Source organism: Borostomias antarcticus, assembly GCF_949987555.1.
Source record: "Borostomias antarcticus genome assembly, chromosome: 7".
Taxonomy (NCBI): domain Eukaryota; kingdom Metazoa; phylum Chordata; class Actinopteri; order Stomiiformes; family Stomiidae; genus Borostomias; species Borostomias antarcticus.
In genome coordinates this window covers 21,582,398-21,604,266 of record NC_140240.1, presented here as the reverse complement: position 1 = coordinate 21,604,266, position 21,869 = coordinate 21,582,398, and the positions used below count along the sequence as shown (strand labels likewise).

Genomic DNA, 21,869 nt, shown 5'->3' with positions numbered 1-21,869 from the left:
CGATATATCATGAATGATGAATATAAGACTGAAAAAAGTATTTTATTCAAACAACACAAAATGCTAAACAATGCTGTTATTTGCCCTATAGTTCCAGAGACAGTTTTTCAACGCGACGATATTGTGGCGATACGTATCATCACATTTTTACAGCGCGATATGTCGTGGCACCATATATTGTATCGTCATTTCTCATTGGTGTCCATGACTATCGTAGCTTGTTCTCAGAAGTTTCTGCTGGGAACTCAGAATAGCCTAACGGTTAGGCTATTCTTAGGCCCTAACCCATCACTATAAACATGCTCATAGAGTAGATGAGCCTAACCCATCACTATAAACATGCTCATAGAGTAGATCAGCTTAACCCATCACTATAAACATGCTCATAGAGTAGATCAGCCTAACCCATCACTATAAACATGCTCATAGAGTAGATGAGCCTAACCCATCACTATAAACATGCTCATAGAGTAGATGAGCCTAACCCATCACTATAAACATGCTCATAGAGTAGATCAGCAGGACCCATCACTATAAACATGCTCATAGAGTAGATCAGCAGGACCAGCCTCTCCTAGGGGGCAGACGAGGGTCCAGGCAGACTGTGACAGATGATGGGACTGACCTTTCAAGTCTTCCCTCTCCGCAGGGCTTTGTGACGGGTGGTAAAGACGGCGTGGTGGAGCTCTGGGATGATATGTTTGAGAGATGCCTGAAGACCTACGCCATTAAACGAGCTGTGCTCTCCACCTCGTCTAAAGGTACTGGAGGTCGCTCTGTTGACATTTTGTTTGGCAAATGTCTCAATCCTCAGTTTTGATTTCAGGAATTAAAACAGGTATTAAGTTACAGTTCTTACATATTTTCTTTTCAATGGCAATATGTAAGAACTGTAACTTAAAGGGATACACTTTACTTTACTTTAACTGTTTATTTGGACAGGACAATGCACATTGATACCTCAAGCATGAGTACATGATTAAAAGCATAAAAGTGCCGGACTTAGCACAGGGCTAATTTCCATCCGTAGTCCCCACAAATACACACATAAGTACACACAGGTTAATACACACATAAATACACACAGGTTAATACACACATAAATACACACACAAATACACACAGGTCAACACACACATAAAAAACATAAATACACAGAGGTCAACAACATGAGACATATTGACAACATAAACATACACACAAGAAATGAAAAAAAACAAATAAGCATGGCAACTAATAGTGTCCGCATTCTTGATTTGTTAGCAGCCATTTTTTTTGTTGGCCTCTAAAAGTACTGATGGTGGGGCTCTCCCTTATTGGGACCGGGAGGCTGTTCCATGTTATGCAGCTTTTTACAGATAGTGTATTTTGTCCAAATGTGGTTCGCTTACGGTGGATCTCACAGTCACCTCTGGTGCCTGACCTGGTGTTACGACCCCTGTCCGTTTTTTTGTGGATGAGTTCCTTGACCGGAAGGGGAATTGGTCCATGTAGGGATTTATAGATAAAACAGGTACTTAGATTCTCAAAATTAAAAAACTGGTTCTTTTCTAGTACTTACACCACTACACCTATCACACTACAGTGGTGATAGGATGATGTTTTTTTTATCATAAATCTTGATGGCTCTAAGCTATATCATCAGAAGATGCTAGACTTTCCCTTTAACCTGAAACCCACGCCCTAACACTAACTCTAACATGTGAATAAAATAAAATAAAAACATACACATTGGTCTATAGAAATGAATTCAATCATAGTAAAGTAAATATGAATACTAACATAGATATCCACCCCTATTGTATACATATATGTAGCTATCGGGGCATTTACTGTAGAGGAATTAAATTTACTACTGCTATCTAAAGAACTACTATTACTGCAGTTCCACTACAACCACTACTGCTGCTGCTACTACAGAAGCTAAGTTATAAGCTGTGTTCGGAATCGCTCCCTCGTTCCCTCACTCCCTATTCCCTATATAGGGTTCACCATGTAGTGAACTACCTAGGGAACGGTGAAAATGTAGGGTACATGCACTGTTCCCTGGAAATCAAGGTGAATTGTGGGTAATAAATAGTGGACTATATAGGGAACGAAAATTCTGTGGAGAATTCGGACACTACAAACAAAATGTCTGACGCCCTATATAGTGCACTATGAATAGGGAGCGATTCCGAACACAGCTATAGTTTAGAGAAGCTACTGGGTTTACCTGAATTAGGTTAGGCTAAAATGGGTTGGGTTAAGCTAAGCTAAGTTCAGGAATTGAGGTAATGCTGATGTTAGCTAACACATTCGGGAAGGAGACAACAAAGCTAAACCGTTTTCCAGCGCTTTGAGATTGTCTCTCAAGGAAAATTGCTTTATAAATAGAAGGAATTATTATTATTATTATTATTATTAGAGGAATGTCTCTCACCGTGTGTACCTAGGACTGCTGCTGGAGGACAACCCCTCTATCCGGGCCATCACCCTGGGACACGGACACATCCTTGTGGGGACCAAGAACGGCGAGATCCTGGAGATCGACAAGAGTGGCCCCATGACCTTGTTGGTCCAGGTGAGCGTTCCTTAGACCTCAGGAGGAGCAGCCGCTACATGAACAGCAGATAAAGGGAGTCTAACCCCCGACGCTATGTTACCCCCAGTATTAACAGCAGGAAATATAAAAAACCAGCAGGGGGAGAATCATTCGCTTACACACTTGTCTGTGTCTGGGGGGGGAAACGATGGATTGGTAGATGGAACGGTGGGCCTGTGAGAGGTAGGTATTAATACCCTTGGAAACACTGACTACGTTCATTGTTTGAGGTTGTCTGAAGCCCTCATTGTGGTTCAGACTCCCCCTGTGTCACACCCAGTCTCGCCAGGCTGCTAATTGGCTGATTCAGTTCACAGCTGCCAAGGCGTCGCCAGAGTCTCCATCTCCACAGCTGCTGAATATGCAGTGTTTCCTGGCCCGTTTGGAGAGCTCTCATCCTCTTCTCACACCTCATCCTTCCCTCCCCACCTTCCTCTCCAGTCCTGCCTTCCCCCAAAGCACCTCTCAGATCTGGCCTGGGTTCTTCCATGCGACGGCGCTTCTCAGACGCTCTGCGTTCCTCTTGGGCGGACGGTAGCGTTAGGTTTCTCACCAGGAGATTTAGTATCTCGGCCTACGGCGGCTTGGAGACCACGGCCATTTTCGTCTGAGAATAGAGACTGCCTCAGTGCGTATTGTGTGTGTGTGTGTGTGTGCTTGTTAAACTACCCTTGTGGTCAAAAGGTCAAAGGCTATGTTTAGGGTTTGGTTTACATTTTATGGCTACGGTTAGGTTTAGGGACCTAAAGTATATAAATGCTAAATTGTGTGTGTGTGTGTGTGTGTGTGCACGCGCGCGCGTGTGTGTGCGTGTGTGTTCAGGGTCACATGGAGGGGGAGGTGTGGGGTCTGGCCGCCCACCCGTTGCTGCCCATATGCGCCACGGTCAGCGACGATAAAACGCTCCGCATCTGGGAGCTCTCAGCCAACCACCGCATGGTGGCCGTCCGCAAACTCAAAAAAGGTACCTGGACACAAGGAAGTCACGTCCCCTGATGTGATATAATATTAAAAAAAGAACAGAAGTACATCATTGGAGCTAGGGCTGCACGATTATGACAAAAGATAATAATTGCGATTATTTGCTTCAAAATAGTAATAATTGCGATTAATATTTCAAAGTAATAGCTTTAGCTCTGCACAGTTTGCATATGACCTGCTGGGCTTGAGCAACATCATCTTTTTCATAACCAAAATGCTCACAAATCACGGACGTTGATCCCTTTCTTGTTACTAACTCACTGACCTCGTTTTCGCTCATTTTTTCACTACTCACGGCTGCAGGTACTCTTGTGACACTTGTCTTGACCTACTGCTATCTGTCTTCTCAGTGAAATTGTTGCGCACAGCACAGTCAGCGGGAACGCATGTGATTGGTCAGACAGCATAAGCGCCTGTGATTCATCCGTGTAGTCCTAGCACACTCAATTCAAAGCAAAATTATTAATCACATTAATTGCGGCCTTTTGCGATTAGTTAATCGCAGAGGTCATAATCGCGATTTTGATTATTTCACGATTAATTGTGCAGCCCTAATTGGAGCCCAGCCAGCTGTGGCCTAGAATGAATATCAAAGTATCTTTTTTTGGTCCGATGAAAAATAAACATTGAATATATGTTATGCTTTTCTCAGACGTGTTTTAAAATGACAAATCGTATGTAACTAGAACCCAAGAAGAACTGTAATATGTATCTAACTTCCTTGGTGTGTGTGTATGTGTGTACTGTATGTGTGTGCGTGTGCTGATGTGCATCTGTGTGGGTGTATGCGTGCACGCGCGTGTGTGTGTGTGACGATATGTCCGTGTGTGTGTACTGTGTATGAGTGCATGTTTATGTATGTGTCCTGTATGTGTGTGTGTGTGTGTGTGTGTGTGTGTTCCAGGGGGACGGTGCTGTGTGTTCTCTCCTGATGGGAAGGCCATAGCGGTGGGTCTGAACGACGGCAGCTTCCTGGTGGTGAACGCCGACACCCTGGAGGACATGGTGACCTTCCATCACCGCAGAGAGCTCATCTCCGACGTGCGATTCTCCCAAGGTAGCGCCCATGTTTGCTTCTTAGATTTTTAGTTCGTTTTATTTTTATTTTCCTGTTTTGTTTGTTTGTTCGGTCAATTGTTGGTGGATTAGTGGCGTTTGTGGTTCAGGAGGTAGAGCGTGTTGTCTGGTGGTCATAGGGATCGGCAGTTCAAATCCCGGCTTCTCCTGTCCACATGTCAAAGTGTCCTTGGGCAAGACACTGAACCCCAAGATTTCTCCCAATGAGCAGGCTAGCACCTTGCACGGCAGCTGCCGCCATGGGTGAATAAGAGGCCATTGTAAAGCGCTTTGGATAAAAGTGCTATATAAGTGCAGTCCATTTATCATTTACCATGTGTCACTACTGGTCCTATTGGTCAGTTTACCAGTGTTAAACTACAGCTGTCTGTTTGCTCCTCCCTGGCTGTGTGCCAGATTCTGGGAAGTACCTGGCGGTGGCTTCACATGACACCTTTGTGGACATCTACAATGTTCTCACCAGCAAGAGAGTGGGCATCTGTAAAGGAGCTTCCAGCTACATCACCCACATCGACTGGGATAGCCGTGGTGAGATCTATCTATCTATCTATCTATCTATCTATCTATCTATCTATCTATCTATCTATCTATCTATCTATCTATCTATCTATCTATCTATCTATCTATCTATCTATCTATCTATCTATCTACTGTCTGTCTGTCTGTCTGTCTGTCTGTCTGTCTGTCTGTCTGTCTGTCTGTCTGTCTGTCTGTCTGTCTGTCTGTCTATCTCGGCATAGAACCACACCTGTGTTAAATCGTACTTGAAATGCTTTCAGACACTTTGGTGTCACATGATTCCATTGAGCCAAGAAGAAGGATTTAAACGATTTTCTCCTGGTCTCATTCGGTTTAACTAGCTTGAGTTTTTAATTGGTTTGATATCTTCATATATTTCATGAGGATTTAATTGGAATCCTGATTGCAGGTAAACTGCTGCAGGTCAACACTGGTACCAAAGAACACTTATTCTTCGAAGCGCCAAGAGGAAAGAAGCAAAACATTAACGTTGCAGAGGTCAGTGATGCTGCAACACAGTCGTCAGGGTAACGAGGTGCTGTCCGCATTAATGTGTGTATTGTAACTCTTTGTTGTATATCGGTCTCTCTCCCTACTGGGCTGAAAAAATGACCAGTTGGTGTGTGTGTGTGTACGTGTGTGTGTGTGTGTGTGTGCGTGCGCATGTGTTTGCGTGTGTGTGTATGTCTGTGTGTGTGTGTGTGCGTGCATGTGTGTGTATGTGCCTGTGTGTTTGTACAGTTTGAAAAGGTTGAGTGGGCCACCTGGACGTCGGTGTTGGGTCCCACCTGTGAAGGCATCTGGCCAACGTTGAGTTTTGTCAACGCTGCTTCTCTGACCAAAGACGGTAAACTCTTGGCCACCGGAGATGACTTTGGCTTCCTCAAGCTGTTCAGCTTCCCATCCAGGGTAGGAATACACACACACATACACGCACGCACACACACACACACACACACACACACATACACGCACGCACGCACACACGCACACACACACACACACACACACACACACACACATACACACACACACACACACACACACATACATACACACACACACACACACATACACAATTTGACAACAGGTGGGTGTGCGGACAACTAACTTATGCCTCCTCTGCCCCAGGGCCAGTTCGCTAAATTTAAGAAGTACGTCGGCCACAGCGCCAATGTCACCAACGTCCGCTGGTCCAACGATGACGCCATGCTGCTGTCGGTGGGCGGGGCCGACACGGCGCTGATGATCTGGGCCAGGGAGACGTCCGGGCATAAGGAGACCAAGGCGGTGGACAGCGAGGAGTCTGACGACGATGCAGAGGAGGACGGAGGTACGCACCGTTGTCTGTGTGTCCTGTCTCTTTCTGTCACCATCTGTGTGACCTGTCTCTTTCTGTCACCGTCTGTGTGACCTGTCTCTTTCTGTCACCGTCTGTGTGAACTGTCTCTTTCTGTCACCGTCTATCTGACCTGTCTCTTTCTGTCACTGTAAAGCATCCATGGGTCGCTTGAAAGGCACTATATAAATCTAATGTATTATTATTATTATTATTATCACTGTAGAAACAGACCCACATAACCCCAGCTGTGCTTACCAACACAGCTTTGAAAATAAGCACTTGTTGTCAGTTGTTGTAGCTCTACAGCAGGCATTCCCAAACTGTGAGGCGGGCCTCCCCTGGGGGGCCCCAAATAAATTCAGGGGAGGTGTGGAGGGATGGTTAGAAAAAAAGAAGGAAAAACATGTTTTTTATTTTAGAATTTCTATGGTTTTTATGACTGAAACGTGATTTTAAAGGTATTTTTTTTATGGACAAATTTGGGGGTTTGGGGGGGCGCGGGTGTGTCACTGTTTTCAGAGGGGAGGAGTTTGGAAACCCATGCTCTACAGCAACGGACCAGATTCATTACCAGTTATTATGAAATCTTCCCAGCATTCTCTCTATAGCCAATGGCTTACTTTATTTATTTATTTTATTTTATTTTATTTTATTTTATTTTATTTTATTTTATTTTATTTTATTTTATTTTATTTTATTTTATTTATTTTATTTTATTTTATTTTATTTTATTTTATTTTATTTTATTTTATTTTATTTTATTTTATTTTATTTTATTTTATTTTATTTTATTTTATTTTATTTTATTTTATTTTATTTTATTTTATTTTATTTTATTTTATTTTATTTTATTTTATTTTATTTTATTTTATTTTATTTTATTTTATTTTATTTTATTTTATTTTATTTTATTTTATTTTATTTTATTTTATTTTTATCATTGTAACATTACATAGAAAATACAACTCAAGGGAGGAAGAAAAAAACAAAATACAAAACCTACATACAGAGTATATATATTTATATTTTATGCATACAGTAAAAGGAGAAAATGTACAGTATCTAACAAGGAAAGGTTAGAACAACGGCCTCGTGTATGGTAGCTTCCTGTGGTCTGGGTAGGTAGGGTATGACAACTTCCTCTTGTCTTGGTAGGTAGGGTGTGGCAGTTTCCTGTTGTCTGGGTTGGTAGGGTATGACAGCTTCCTGTTGTAGTTAGGGTATGACAGCTTCCTCTCGTCCCGGTAGGGTATGACAGCGATGTGGCACGAGAGAAGGGGATCGACTACATCACCAAGATCTACGCCGTCAGCATCCGGGACATGACCGGCATCAAGCCCCACCAGCAGCAGAAGGACGCGCCGGCGGAGGAGAGGTACGGTGTGACGGTCACTCTGATCTCCCTAGACTCACCAGTCAGTCTCTACTGATTTGCAGTGTGTGGAGGAGAGGTACGGTGTGACGGTCACCCTTAGTCTGACTCAACGGATGTAGGTTTTGGAGATAAGCCTTGTCCTTAGTATATTACTGGTAGTGAGTCTAGCCAGACCTTTCTCCAGCAATAGCACAGTGTAAACAAAGTGTGGAGATGATAGGTCTGGCTATGCGATACTATGTCACCCTGGATCTCCCAGGTCCGCTGTGAAACATCACATTTACCCGTCCTGTCATCCGTTCATCCTGTCATCTGTTCATCCTGTCGTCCGTTCATCCTATCATCCGTTCAACCTGTCATCTATTCATCCTGTCATCCGTTCATCCTGTCATCTGTTCATCCTGTCATCCGTTCATCCTGTCGTCTGTTCATCCTGTCGTCCATTCATCCTGTCGTCCGTTCATCCTGTAATCCATCCATCCTGTAATCCGTTCATCTTGTCATCCGTTCATCCTGTCATCCGTTCATCCTGTCATCCGTTCATCCTGTCATCCGTTCATCCTGTCATCCGTTCTGTGCAGGCCTCCTGTCAGCCGAGCGCCCCCCCTGCCAGAGAAGCTGCTGAAGAACAATGTGACCAAGAAGAAGAAAGTCGTGGAGGTTTGGATCCCCAATCACTTCACCAAGATGGATGAAAGCATTTTGGCTTGACTGTTGACTGTATGTGGTGGAATACAAGTCCTCTATTCTATAAACCTGTGTGTGTGTGTGTGTGTGTGTGTGTGTGTGTGTGTGTCTGTGTGTGTGTGTGTGTGTGTGCGTGCGTGCGTGCATGCGTTTGCGTGCGTGTATTTGTGTGCGTGTGCATGCATACGTGCTCGTGCGTGTATGTGTTTGCATGTGCGTGTGTGTGCGCGTGCGTGTGCATGTGTGCGTGTATGTGTCTGCATGTGTGGGTGTGTGCACATGCATGCGTGTGTGTGTGTATATGTGTGTGTGTTTAGGAGCTGGCCTTGGAGCACGTGTTCGGCTACAGGGGGTTCGACTGTCGAAACAACCTGCATTACCTCAACGACGGTGCTGACATCATCTTCCACACGGCGGCGGCGGTCATCATCCAGAACCTGTCTGCAGGTGTGGCTCAGCAGGGGGCAGAGAGCAGCCTCACACCTTCTGGTTTACGGTCTGGAAACCATGGTCATGGCTCAGCAGGGGGCAGAGAGCAGCCACACACTCCCTGGTTTACGGTCTGGAGACCATGGTCATGGCTCAGCAGGGGGCAGAGAGCAGCCTCACACCTTCTGGTTTACGGTCTGGAGACCATGGTCATGGCTCAGCAGGGGGCAGAGAGCAGCCACACACTCCCTGGTTTACGGTCTGGAGACCATGGTCATGGCTCAGCAGGGGGCAGAGAGCAGCCTCACACCTTCTGGTTTACGGTCTGGAGACCATGGTTAGAGCTGACAGACTGACTGACCCAATATGAACAGAGATGCGTTTGATTTAGTTTGTTTTGATATCATTATATTAGGTAAATAAATCAAGTCCACCAAACTTATTTTAATAGTATTTGTAAAGTATTCAATAATAAGTATTTAATACTATCTGTACATAGAATCAGGTGCGACAATACAGTCAATAAGACAGAACTACTGCTATTAAACAGACATTATGGTAAGGGTGAGGTCATGTTTGTTTAGTTTAGAGTTAGTGTTCAGGGTTAAGGACTGAGGTTAAAGGTGCTGTGTGGCGGCATCTCTGCATTTCTGGCGACATCTAGTGGTGAGGTTGCAGATTGCAGCCAACTGAATACAATTACATGGTGCAACATGGCGGCCTCCGTAGAAGGACCCGCTCCCTATGTAGATATAAAGGGGTCATTCTAAGGTAACGAAAAAATAATGATTCTTATTTTCATGGGATTATACACAAATTAAAACATATAAACATATGGATATTTATTCAATTTCTGACAAGTCTACACAAAATTACGCCACAAAATCCTACACACTGATCCTTTAAGGCTAGCAAAATGATTTTGTCAGTTCTCCCAGAACGAAGCACAGTATGTGTCGTCTTGCATCAGTATACTATCACTGAGGACGCCATGGACGTGCACTAAATGATGACTCCCTCTGCTTTCAGGGACTCAAAGCTTTTACCTTGAGCACACCGATGACATTCTCTGTCTTACTGTCAACCAACACCCGAAGTATCAGAATATCATCGCTACGGGGCAGATAGGTAAGTGTGAGCACATTTCAACCACGTGACCTTATTCTGCTTCTGTCCAGCTGTGTTAGTGACCTCCTCTGAGCTGAGCACACCATTCCTCCTTTATACACACAATATAACAGTCTGATTTGAAGGTCATTTGGATAAAAAAATGAATCCTGTTTTTCTGCATTTGACATGTAGTTGTTTGCGCACTTTTATCAGATCTGACTCACAGAATAAACATTCCAAATATTGTGGGGAGAATGGCCTTGTCCTAGAGAATTCTGCCAGATGAGATGTAACGACGTCCATGGGGATCAATAAACTACCTACAGTACCTACCTACCTAGCTACCTAACAAACAGACAAGTAAACAAACAAACAAACAAGATGAGTTGCACACACTGCACCCCTGGTCCCTTCTGGAATCCCCCTTTTATGTCCGGCAACAAACAGGTGCAACTCGCCTGTAACAGGAGACCAAAGACACATCAAATCCTTCACATGAAAACAATATAACAAAAGTGCTTCTGAGCCAAACCGCACACTGCACCTTTACCACACAGTTATCATAACACCTGGGTTATGGCTGTTTACCCCTCTCTCACTCATGACAGCCACCCTTACTCATGGTTTTACTAGCTATCGTTTTACCACTGTCTCTCATTCATAACTCATCACCTATGTTCTTTTGATGCTTCCTCATTCGCCCATTGCCCATCACATGACAGGTGATGTCACAGATCTGCCAGGTAAGAGTTTTTTTTTCTTCTTTGTGATCTATCTATCTATCTATCTATCTATCTATCTATCTATCTATCTATCTATCTATCTATCTATCTATCTATCTATCTGTCCATCCGTCCATCCGTCCATCCGTCCATCCGTCCATCCATCCATCCATCCATCCATCCATCCATCCATCCATCCATCCATCCATCCATCCATCCATCCATCCATCTCTGCCTACCTAATTTATCTAGAATACATGGCTATGCATATTAAAATGAATCCCTTCAAGCACACCCAAAGTAAACAAAATGAAAGTGGAAATATACGCGTTATATGTTAAAGGAGTAGTAAAGGGAAAATCATGTTTTAAGGTTACTTATGATCATATACAAAAAGTTGACAAAACTAGCACTTTTGATAATTGCTCTACCACTGTTTAGGTCATACAATGGATGTGGGTGGGCACCGTGAAAAATCATTCAAAAAACATGTTAAACTCTTGATTTCAAAGACAAGAAGCTCACCCAGAGGGTAATTGGTGTCCGTTGGTGTTCTGACATCAAATTCGCCGCAAAGTATGAATCCTGTAGGGTTTTATTGATCATTTTATGAAATCCATTGACTTGTATTGACGCGATCGTTGTAGATGTGTAGATCAATCCGCAGAGGGGATTCAGGAAGCGGAACTACTTACGGTAGCTATTGTTATTGTTTATGTTAGCTAGGCTAGCTAGTTTGCTCAATGCTCACATTACTCTTTCGCTCACAGACAAGGAAACCCTAGACCACTTCTTACAATTCTATTTTTCTAAAGTTAGTCTTAGCAAAGAGATTATTATTATTATGCTTCAACACACACACACACACATACGCAGACACACACACACACACACACACACACACACACACACACACACAGCTGACAATACCATACCATACCATTTTATTTATAGAGCACATTTAAAAACAACAAAGTTGACCAAAGTGCTGTACAAGTCAAACAACAATAATACACAAAGAACACATAGTAAAACATACGCAGTATGTCACATGAAAAAAGGACAAGTCTCTTAGGCCATGTCAGGAAAACGCCAAAGAATATAAGTGAGTTTTGAGGCGTGATTTAAACACCTGCAGAGTGGGGGCCTGTCTAACATGCAGGGGTAGCTCGTTCCAGAGCTTAGGGGCGGCCACTGCGAAAGCCCGATCCCCCCTGAGCTTCAGCCTGGATTTGGGGACAACCAGGAGAAGCTGATCAGAGGACCTGAGGGACCTTGAAGGAGCATAGGGTTCCAGCAGTTCTGAGAGGTAGATGGGTGCCAAGCCATTTAGGCACTTAAAAGTAAACAGCAAGATTTTAAAATCAATCCTAAAACGCACAGGAAGCCAGTGGAGCGAAGCCAGTACCGGGGTAATGTGCTCTTGCTTACGTGTACCAGTTAGCAGGCGAGCGGCAGCGCTCTGGACTAACTGCAGGCGAGAGAGAGAGGCCTGACTGACACCAACATACAAAGCATTGCAGTAATCGAGACGAGAAGTCATAAAAGCATGTATTACATGTTCAAAAACACAGCGTGATAAAAAAGGTTTGACCTTGGACAGCCTCCTGAGCTGGAAAAAACTCTTTCCTACTACGGCATTAATTTGTTTGTCCATCTTTAGGTCACAGTCAATTTTCACCCCTAAATTAGTGGCAGTTGGCTTCACAAAATGTTTAAAAGGGCCTAGATCAGCAGGAGGAAACACATGGGCATTGCTGGGACCAAACACCATGACTTCGGTTTTACTGTCATTAAAACATAAAAAGTTTAAAGCTAACCATGCTTTGACATCTTCCAGGCATGCCAACAACAGTTTTAAAGAGTCAGGGTTGTTTTGTTTCAAGGGCAGGTAGATTTGACAATCATCTGCATAACAGTGGAAGGAGACTCCATGTTTCCTGAAAATAGATCCTAGGGGGAGTAGATACAACATAAATAAAATTGGTCCAAGAATTGAGCCCTGGGGCACCCCGCAAGGGAGAGATGCAGTGGCGGATACAGCGTCGCCCAGGCTAACACAAAAGCTTCTCTCTGACAGGTATGACCTGAAAAACTCCAGAGCTGAACCTTTGATGCCAACCCAGTGCTCCAGGCGGGAGAGCAGAATATTGTGATCCACTGTGTCGAAAGCGGCAGTAAGATCCAACAGTACAAGTAAAAGAGAGTCACCAGAGTCCGTAGCCCGAAATATATCATTAAAAATCCTTAGGAGTGCAGTCTCTGTACTGTGCAGCGCTTTATACCCAGACTGGAACACTTCCAAAATACCATGTGTGTTCAAAAACGACATCAGTTGACCGAGTACAATTTTCTCCAGAACTTTGGAAAGAAACGGGAGCTTTGAGATTGGCCTGAAATTGGAAAGGACAGAGGCGTCCAGGTTAGGCTTTTTGATCAGCGGTTGCACTACAGCATGTTTAAAATTTACTGGTACATCTCCTGCGAGGCTGTGATTCATAATGTTCTGGACATCTGGTCCTATAGCCCTGCTGGCCTCTTTCACAAGCCGAGGGGGAAGGACATCTAAGGGGGAGCCTGAGGGCTTCATAATGGAAATTATTTCCTCTAGCTGGGAAAGAGACACAGGCTCAAATTGGCTAAAAGTAGCCAGGCAGGTGACAAAAATAGAGGGGTCGTGTGTTGGGGTGGAGATGGTGGCTCTGATGTTGGCTACCTTATCAGTAAAAAACTGCAGAAAGAGCTCACATGTTTCAGAGGAAGCTTCAAGGCGGACTGACTGGGGGACATCAAGAATGTCATTAATAGTTTTAAACAGAACCTGAGGCTTGTGGCAGTTGATTAAAATGATATCAGACAAATGTTTCATTTTTTCAACTTTGACAATTTGCTGATATCTACGCCAGCTGTCCCTCAGAATGTCAAAAGATACATGCAGCTTGTCCTTTTTCCACTGACGTTCAGCCCTCCTGCATTCTCGCCGCGCTTCCCGTGTGCTGTCGTTCAACCAGGGCTCGGGTTTAGGTTTGGAGCGCCTGGTTTTCAGAGGAGCGACAGAGTCCAGGATTTGCAGACAGGTGGAGTCAAACTGAGAGGTTAACTCCTCCGCGTTAACACACACGGGGCTGACTGGGCCGGGTAGAGTAGCGCTGGTAAACGCAGACGAGAAGCGAACAGCAGTGGAAGGGTTCAACATACGGCAGCGACGGGCCGGTGCAGATGGTTTGTCGATATCACATGGGAGAGATACATCAAATAAAACAGGCATATGATCTGAGAAAAAAAAAAAAGACAATAAGAACTTACCCCAAGTTCTTCCACTCGTTCGTCTTCTTTTGTTCCTCTATGTAAAGTCAGCATTGTCAGCATCACATTTGAGGTAGAGGAGATTTCTTCGATAAGTGTAAGGATAGCCTACAAGGCTTATAACATTTTTCCTCAAAATGCAAAGCGTACACACGATGATCTAAGACCCGAAGAATATCCACGGGTGTGTTTACGTCCAAGTAAAGAGATTCTAGCCACAACTTCAATCTTGCGGGATCGTTGTAGGGAAGTCTATGACAAGTCACAGATGAACAGATTTTGCCACAATTGGCAACAGCACACGAGCGTGTCATTGTTGAGATCCCACACAAATGCTTCGCACAAGCTTGTCTTGTTGCTGCAGCTTGCTTTTCAAGGAAGGAAGCTGAGCCAGAATCCACGGACGTCGCCTACCGCGAGATCAAGGCATTGCGCGAGATCGGAATCAGTTCAAGCGGATGTTTACACACGTATGTGCTGCGACTAAATAGTTCTATGCTAAATATTTAAAAAAGCCTTTCCAGATAGACTAGAATCTTACTTTATGGCGAATTTTATGTCAGAACGCCAACTAACACTTCGGTGAGTTTCTTGTCTTTGAAATTGAGAGTTTAACATGTTTTTTTAATGAATTTTCACGGTGCCCACCCACATCCATTGTATGACCAAAACGGTGGTAGAGCAATTATCAGACTTTCTCAAAAGTGCTAGTTTTGTCAACGTTTTGACCTGAACCATTGTATATGATCATAAGTAACCTTAAAACAGGGCTAAACATGATTTCCCTTTACTACTCTTTTTACTTCTTTAGGATCTTTTTTTATTCATATTTGTTACTATTGGTATCATGTACTAGCCTGTTTAAACCTGCCATGTTGGGGCTGTGTTTTTTGTTGCAGGCCTCGCCCCGTCCATCCACGTGTGGGACGCCGTGACCAAGCAGACGCTGTCGGTGCTGCGCTGCTCACACGCCAAGGGGGTGGGCTATGTCAACTTCAGCGCCACGGGCAAGCTGCTGCTGTCTGTGGGCGTGGAGCCCGAGCACACCATCACCGTGTGGCGCTGGCAGGAAGGTAGGGAGGTCACGCTGCCCCTCAGTCGGATCAGAGAGGAGGCTGCCAGCACTTCTCAACAACTCAATCACAATCACAATCCCTTTATTGCCATGCAGTTTTTCAGCGTGCTAGGAATTTGCTTTCGTTCGTGGTGCATAACATGGAGACAGCATTGGACAGGATGCAGGGACAAGACAGGACAGTGCAAAGATAGGGCGAGTACAAAATGCTAGTGCAGAAACGGATACGCTAAGAAAAAGAACAATATACACAAACTAGTGCAGTCAGTGTATGCAGTGAGTATGCAGAGTGTAATGTGTAAGGAGTATGTGTATATGTGTGTGTGGCGTGATGTGTGAGTGCGGTGGGTCCTATACAGTACATTCAGGAAAAAGTGTATCTTACTGGGTGCACGTTCTAGAACAAGTGCTGTTCAGGTAGCGAAGAACCAGCACTGTCAGCATGTCCGATTTTGGGATAATTAAAAAATTTCTCATGGCGTGCGGGCGACAGGCAACAGACGTTTGAGCCATAAGACCATCCTCAGTGCTGCTCTTCAACCCTTAAATCACCCATCCAGGGTGTCATGACATCCAGACGGACTTTGATAGGTTGGCTCGCTAACAGCTTACAGTACCTCTACCCTGCCCCTAGGTGGCGTATAGGGCTCTGCTGCCGCACCCCTTGTGTCTTCTCCCGTGTGTACATGGAGAGACATTGTGGTCTTTCAAGCATACCAAAATATGCACACTACGACATGCACTGCACTCTGTGTGGCTCTACTACTGTATATCATTGTGATGCGTACTTGAAGAGTGTGGGAGTGTTTGAGTGATCATGCTAAGTACTTGAAGAGTGTGGGAGTGTTTGAGTGATCATGCTCAGTACTTCTAGAAATGTAGTTTGTTGGTCGTGGGCTTCGCAGAGATAGATGACGCAGTGGATTAGATAGATACTCTATTGATCCCTCTAGGGGGACATGTGGTGTTTCAGCCATGGCAATTACAGCAAGGTTGGAAAAAGAAAAGAAAAACACACACACACATATATATATATATATGAGTGTATGATATGATGTATGATATGATATATGATATATGAGTATACATACATACATACAGGCTATATAGATATATCTAGTAATACACATACAGTATATTATTGATTATACTGGGAGAGGGAACTGGAACACATACAGTATATTATTGATTATACTGGGAGAGGGAACTGGAGCAAACATAACTACACAACATGTAACCGCATGTAACAAACTGAGGGACACGTAATTACTAAAAGAAAATCACTGAATATGAGAGGTATTATCTTGACTTAACCTACTGTACAGTATTATTGTTATCTTTATCCAGTCCATTGATAACTTATTACTGTTATTGTGTATTGTACAGGTATATTACATGGTCAATTTGTACTTTATTGGCTAAATTGTTATTGGAACTTTCATGCCAATAAAGCTTTAGAGTTGTGAATTGTAACGCCCAGTGAATGGAAGTTCAATACACAATACGGTGATTGTAATGTTTTGCATGGTTGTTTGGCATACTTGGTGTCACATCGCGTGTCATGTCTGTACTGTCCTGTCCTCAGGCACCAAGGTGACCAGTAAGGGCGGCCATGCTGACCGGATCTTCGTGGTGGAGTTCAGACCGGACTCGGACACTCAGTTCGTCTCGGTGGGGATCAAGCACATCAAGTTCTGGACGCTGGTCGGGGGCTCCCTCCTGTACAAGAAGGGCGTGGTCGGCTCGGTGGAGGACGCCCGGATGCAGACCATGCTGTCTGTGGCTTTCGGAGCTGTGAGTACAGGATGTACAGCAGACCATGCTGTCTGTAGCTTTCGGAGCTGTGAGTACAGGATGTACAGTAGACCATGCTGTCTGTAGCTTTCGGAGCTGTGAGTACAGGATGTACAGTAGACCATGCTGTCTGTAGCTTTCGGAGCTGTGAGTACTGCCTTGGTCTTTTAGCCTGGCTGATATCATTATGACACATATGTACAGTAACATACAGTCATGGACGAAAGGAACTGGAATTTTTCGAGAAAATACATTTCTCCCAGAAATTGTTGCAATTACAAATGTTTTCGGTATACACGTGTTTATTTCCTTTATATGCATTGGAAAAACACAAAAAAGCCAAAATTGACATAATTTTACACAAAACTCAAAAAATGGGCCGGACAAAATTGTTGGCACCCTCAACCTAATATTTGGTTGCACACCCTTTGGAAGAAATAACTGAAACCAATCGCTTCCTATAAACATCAACAAGCTTCTTACACCTCTCAACTGGAATTGTGGACCACTCTTCTTTTGCAAACTGCTCCAGGTCTCTCAGATTTGAGGTCTCGCCTTCTTGCAACAGCAATTTTGAGATCTCTCCATAGGTGTTCAATGGGATTTAGATCCGGACTCATTGCTGGCCACTTCAGACCTCTCCAGCGCTTTGTCTCCAACCATTTCTTGGGGCTTTTTGAGGTATGTTTCAAGTCATTGTTCTGCTGGAACACCCATGACCTCTGACGCAGACCCAGCTTTCTGACACTAGGCCCCACATTTCGGCCCAAAATCATTTGATAGTCTCCAGATTTCATGATTCCTTGCACAGGCAAGGCACCCAGTGCCAGAAGCAGCAAAACAACCCCAAAACATATTTGAACCTCCACCATGTTTGACTGTAGGTACTGTGTTCTTTTCTTTGTGGGCCTCATTCCGTTTACTGTAAACAGTAGAATGACATGCTTTTCCAAAAAAGCCTCATCTGTCCACAAAACGTTCTCCCAGAAGGATTGAGGCTTACTTAGGTACATTTTTGCGAACTCCAGTCTTGCTTTTTTATGTCTCTTTGTCAGCAGTGGGGTTCTCCTCAGTCTCCTGCCATAGCGCTTCATCTCATTCTGATGACGACGTATGGTCCGAGCTGACACTTCTGCACCCTGAGTCTGCAGGACAGCCTGAATTTGTGTGGAAGTTGACTGAGGATGTTTATCCACCATTCAAACTATCCTGCGTTACATTCTTTCCTAAATTTTTCTCTTTCGTCCACGTCCAGGGAGATTAGCCACAGTTCCATGGGTTATAAACGTCTTGATTATATTACGCACAGTGGACAAAGGAACTTCAAGATCTCTGGAGATGGTCTTGTAACCTTGAGATTGTTTATATTTTTCCACAATTTTGCTTCTGAAGTCCTCAGACACTTCTCGGCTCTTCTTTCTCTTATCCATGCTTGGTGTGACACACACAGGCACACAACACAAAGGTTTAGTCAACTTTTATACAGTACATTCTAACTGGCTTCAGGTGTGATTTCTATATTGCCAGCACCTGTTACTTGCCACAGGTGAGTTTAAACAAGCATCACATGCCTGAAATAAAATAATTTCCCCACAGTTTTAAAAGGGTGCCAACAATTTTGTTCAGCCCATTTTATGAGTTTTGTGTAAAATTATGTCAATTTGGGCTTTTTTCTTCTGCTTTTTTGTGTTTTTCCAATGTATATAAAGGAATTAAACATGTGTATACCAAAAACGTGTAATTGTAATTGCAACAATTTCTGGAAAAATTTCAATTTCAATCTGGAAAATCAATTTCTGTTGTATTTTCTGGAAAAATTCCAGGGGTGCCAATACTTTCGTCCATATGACACATGGAAGGTTACATAATCATCAGCATCAGGCTCTGATCTGATGACGTTTTCACCACGGTGAAGCTCATTTCATATTTCTTCTCAGGCACAGCTCAGTACAGCGCATCATATTGGGTCTAATACGTATGTTTGTGCGAACACAAACTTTTAGTAAATGTTAGTAGTTGACTCACTTGAAACCCCGCTGGCGTTTCCCAACAGAACAACCTGACGTTTACCGGCGCCATAAACGGAGACGTGTACGTGTGGAGGGAGCACTTCCTGGTGCGCGTGGTGGCCAAGGCTCACGCCGGGCCGGTGTTCACCATGTACACCACGCTGAGGGACGGCCTCATCGTCACCGGGGGGAAGGAGAGGCCGTAAGTAGCCTGCCACAGAGGGGTTAGAGGTAGGGGTGGGGTCAAGGTCAGGGTTAGGGCTAGGGTTAGGGGAAAGAGAGGTCGTGAGTACCACAGAGGGCCTGTGGCAGGACTGGGTCACATGCTTTTTGCAAATACTGACAAATACTTGGCGTGAGCTTGATTTAGGCGCAGCAAACACACCTCAAATAGCCTGAAATATCAGGGGTTGGTTGTGTGACTTTGGGCCTGTTCTGTTTGTCAGTATTAATGGAAATTTTGTGTAGAACACGTGAACTAATGTCTTGGTTTGATGGGGCACTCTTTTCTCTATAGCTCACAGTGGCTCTAAAGCCAGCTATATGGAGGTCAGTAAACATTAGAAATGTGGTGATGCAGGCCTTTCAACAGCTCTCAATCATTTAAAGGGCCATTTTAATGGGCATCAGTGGTGTTAATTTGCACAGTGGTAGATTTTATATTCTGCTCCTATTTCATCTTTAGGGTTAGACATCGCGGAATGTGCAGTCTGACTCAATGTAAAATATTTTATAAATATGCAATCTATACATACATAGTCCCATTGCCACAGCGTAATGAACAGGCAATGCACCCATCCCTCGTGTTTGATGGCTAACTTGACGTTTTAAAAAGATAAAAAGCTTGTATCATCACACAACATCATATCACTTAATTTATTCCATAATTAAAGAAAAGCAGTTGTAAGCAGTTTGTAAAAAGAAAAAAAAAGAGAAAAAAGACGACAGACTGCAAACAGACTCATGTTCTTACTGGCACAAGCCAGTAGGAATACAAGAGTCAATGTGTGTGTGTGTGTGTGTGCATGTGTGTCTGTGTGTGTCTGTGTGTGTGTGTGTGTGCATGTCTGTGTGTGTGCGTGCATGTCTGTGTGTGTGTGCGTGCGTGTGTGTGTGTGTGTGCATGTCTGTGCGTGCATGTCTGTGTGTGCGTGTGTGTGTGTGCGTGTGCTTGACAGAACTAAGGAGGGTGGGGCAGTGAAGCTGTGGGACCAGGAGATGAAGCGTTGCCGGGCGTTCCAGCTGGAGACGGGCCAGGCTGTGGAGAACGTCCGGTCTGTGTGCCGCGGCCAGGTGAGGTCATCTACCCTCAACCTCACCTTCATCCAGCATCGCTCTGCCTGTTTCTATAGAATGATTACAGTATGTGCTCTTAAGGATATTACTGTTACCCAAGCGTCGTACTCTTTTTGAGAATCTGAAACGTGATAGTGAAGTACAGTACATGGTGCGTCTTGTGTTCCAAGCGTTTGTGTTCCACGAGTACGGTATCCCCCCTGTACGGTATCCCCTCCGTACGGTATCCCCTCCATACGCTATCCCCTCCGTACAGTATCCCCCTCCGTACGGTATCCCCTCCGTACGGTATCCCCCCCCCGTAGGCTATCCCCTCCGTACAGTATCTCCCTCCGTACGGTATCCCCCTCCGTACGGTATCCCCTCTGTACGGTATCCCCCCCCATACGGTATCCCCTCCGTACGGTATATCCCCCATACGGTATCCCCTCCGTACGGTATCCCCTCCGTACGGTATATCCCCCATACGGTATCCCCTCCGTACGGTATCCCCTCCGTATGGTATCCCCCCTGTACAGTATCCCCTCCATACGCAATCCCCTCCGTACGGTATCCCCTCCGTACAGTATCCCCTCCATACGCAATCCCCTCCGTACAGTATCCCCCTCCGTACGGGATTCCCTCTGTACGGTATCCCCCCCGTACTCATGTTCTCTGTGTTCTGTCCGTTCCCCTCGAAGGGGAAGATCCTGGTGGGAACGAAGGACGGCGAGATCATGGAGGTGGGGGAGAAGAACGCTGCGTCCAACACCATGATCACCGGACACACGCAGGGGCGCATCTGGGGGCTGGCCACGCACCCCTCCAAAGACGTCTTCATCTCGGCCAGCGACGACGGCACCATCAGGATATGGGACCTGGCGGACAAGGTGAGCGAAGCCCGTGGTGCGCTCGCCGTATACACGCAGGCGAGCGTGCACGTTTTGCGGCGCGTTAATTCCCGAGGACCTGCGCAGCCAACCGCAGCCGGCGCTCCAGAGAAGACGCACGGAAGACGCGAACGCGTAGTTAGAAGCGCCCGGGTGGACGCTGCACTGCCCCAGACTGAGGTTGACCCAGGGAATCTAAACCAAAGGAAGGGACGTTAACGTCACTGTGCAGCGCCTACATGCGTATCTTTGTGGTGTATACATACGTATACACGTATTTCATCATCATAACCTTTATTTAGTTTCTCGGGAATACAATTGAGGGGCAGGCCCTCATTTTCAATGTAGCCAAGATTACAAAACAAGCAGCAACAATAAAAACAATGTTATACAATCAGATGTCATCATCAAATAACAATATAATTTAAAATTAAACACAATAAACCAGTACAGATAAAGAATATAAAATAGAACAACTTGTGACAATCAGTCAGTCAGTCATTAAAAACAGCTACTAACAGAGGCAGGAATGTGCAGAACTAGGACTTTAAACTGCCCCTACGAGGGCAGAAAACTAATTTTCAGAGCTTTTTGAAGCGCATTCCATGAAGTTGGGGCACTAAAAGAAAAAGTTGATTTCCCAAGTTCTGTCTGGGCATGAGGGATTTTAAAAAGCAGCAGGTCACCTGAGCGG

The 21,869-nt window shown here is 44.6% G+C and overlaps 1 protein-coding gene across 2 annotated transcripts in view; it reads left to right on the top strand.

The window, feature by feature from the left end:
• Positions 1–21,869, top strand: part of LOC311311519 (echinoderm microtubule-associated protein-like 6) — a gene marked incomplete at both ends in the record, with an annotated part of 62,801 nt that overhangs the window by 27,963 nt on the left and 12,969 nt on the right. The window contains 18 exons of one of the 2 annotated variants that reach the window (XM_084441258.1): positions 650–761; positions 2,436–2,563; positions 3,407–3,548; positions 4,470–4,622; positions 5,039–5,170; positions 5,571–5,659; positions 5,903–6,070; positions 6,293–6,494; positions 7,752–7,878; positions 8,460–8,538; positions 8,883–9,012; positions 10,024–10,122; positions 10,827–10,847; positions 15,032–15,205; positions 16,793–17,001; positions 19,055–19,212; positions 20,189–20,303; positions 20,987–21,175. In XM_084441258.1, the coding sequence (XP_084297384.1) occupies positions 650–761; positions 2,436–2,563; positions 3,407–3,548; positions 4,470–4,622; positions 5,039–5,170; positions 5,571–5,659; positions 5,903–6,070; positions 6,293–6,494; positions 7,752–7,878; positions 8,460–8,538; positions 8,883–9,012; positions 10,024–10,122; positions 10,827–10,847; positions 15,032–15,205; positions 16,793–17,001; positions 19,055–19,212; positions 20,189–20,303; positions 20,987–21,175 (2,427 nt within the window). Of the gene's footprint in view, positions 1–649; positions 762–2,435; positions 2,564–3,406; positions 3,549–4,469; positions 4,623–5,038; positions 5,171–5,570; positions 5,660–5,902; positions 6,071–6,292; positions 6,495–7,751; positions 7,879–8,459; positions 8,539–8,882; positions 9,013–10,023; positions 10,129–10,826; positions 10,848–15,031; positions 15,206–16,792; positions 17,002–19,054; positions 19,213–20,188; positions 20,304–20,986; positions 21,176–21,869 lie in introns of both variants that reach the window. The other variant, XM_084441257.1, reaches the window with a different exon arrangement.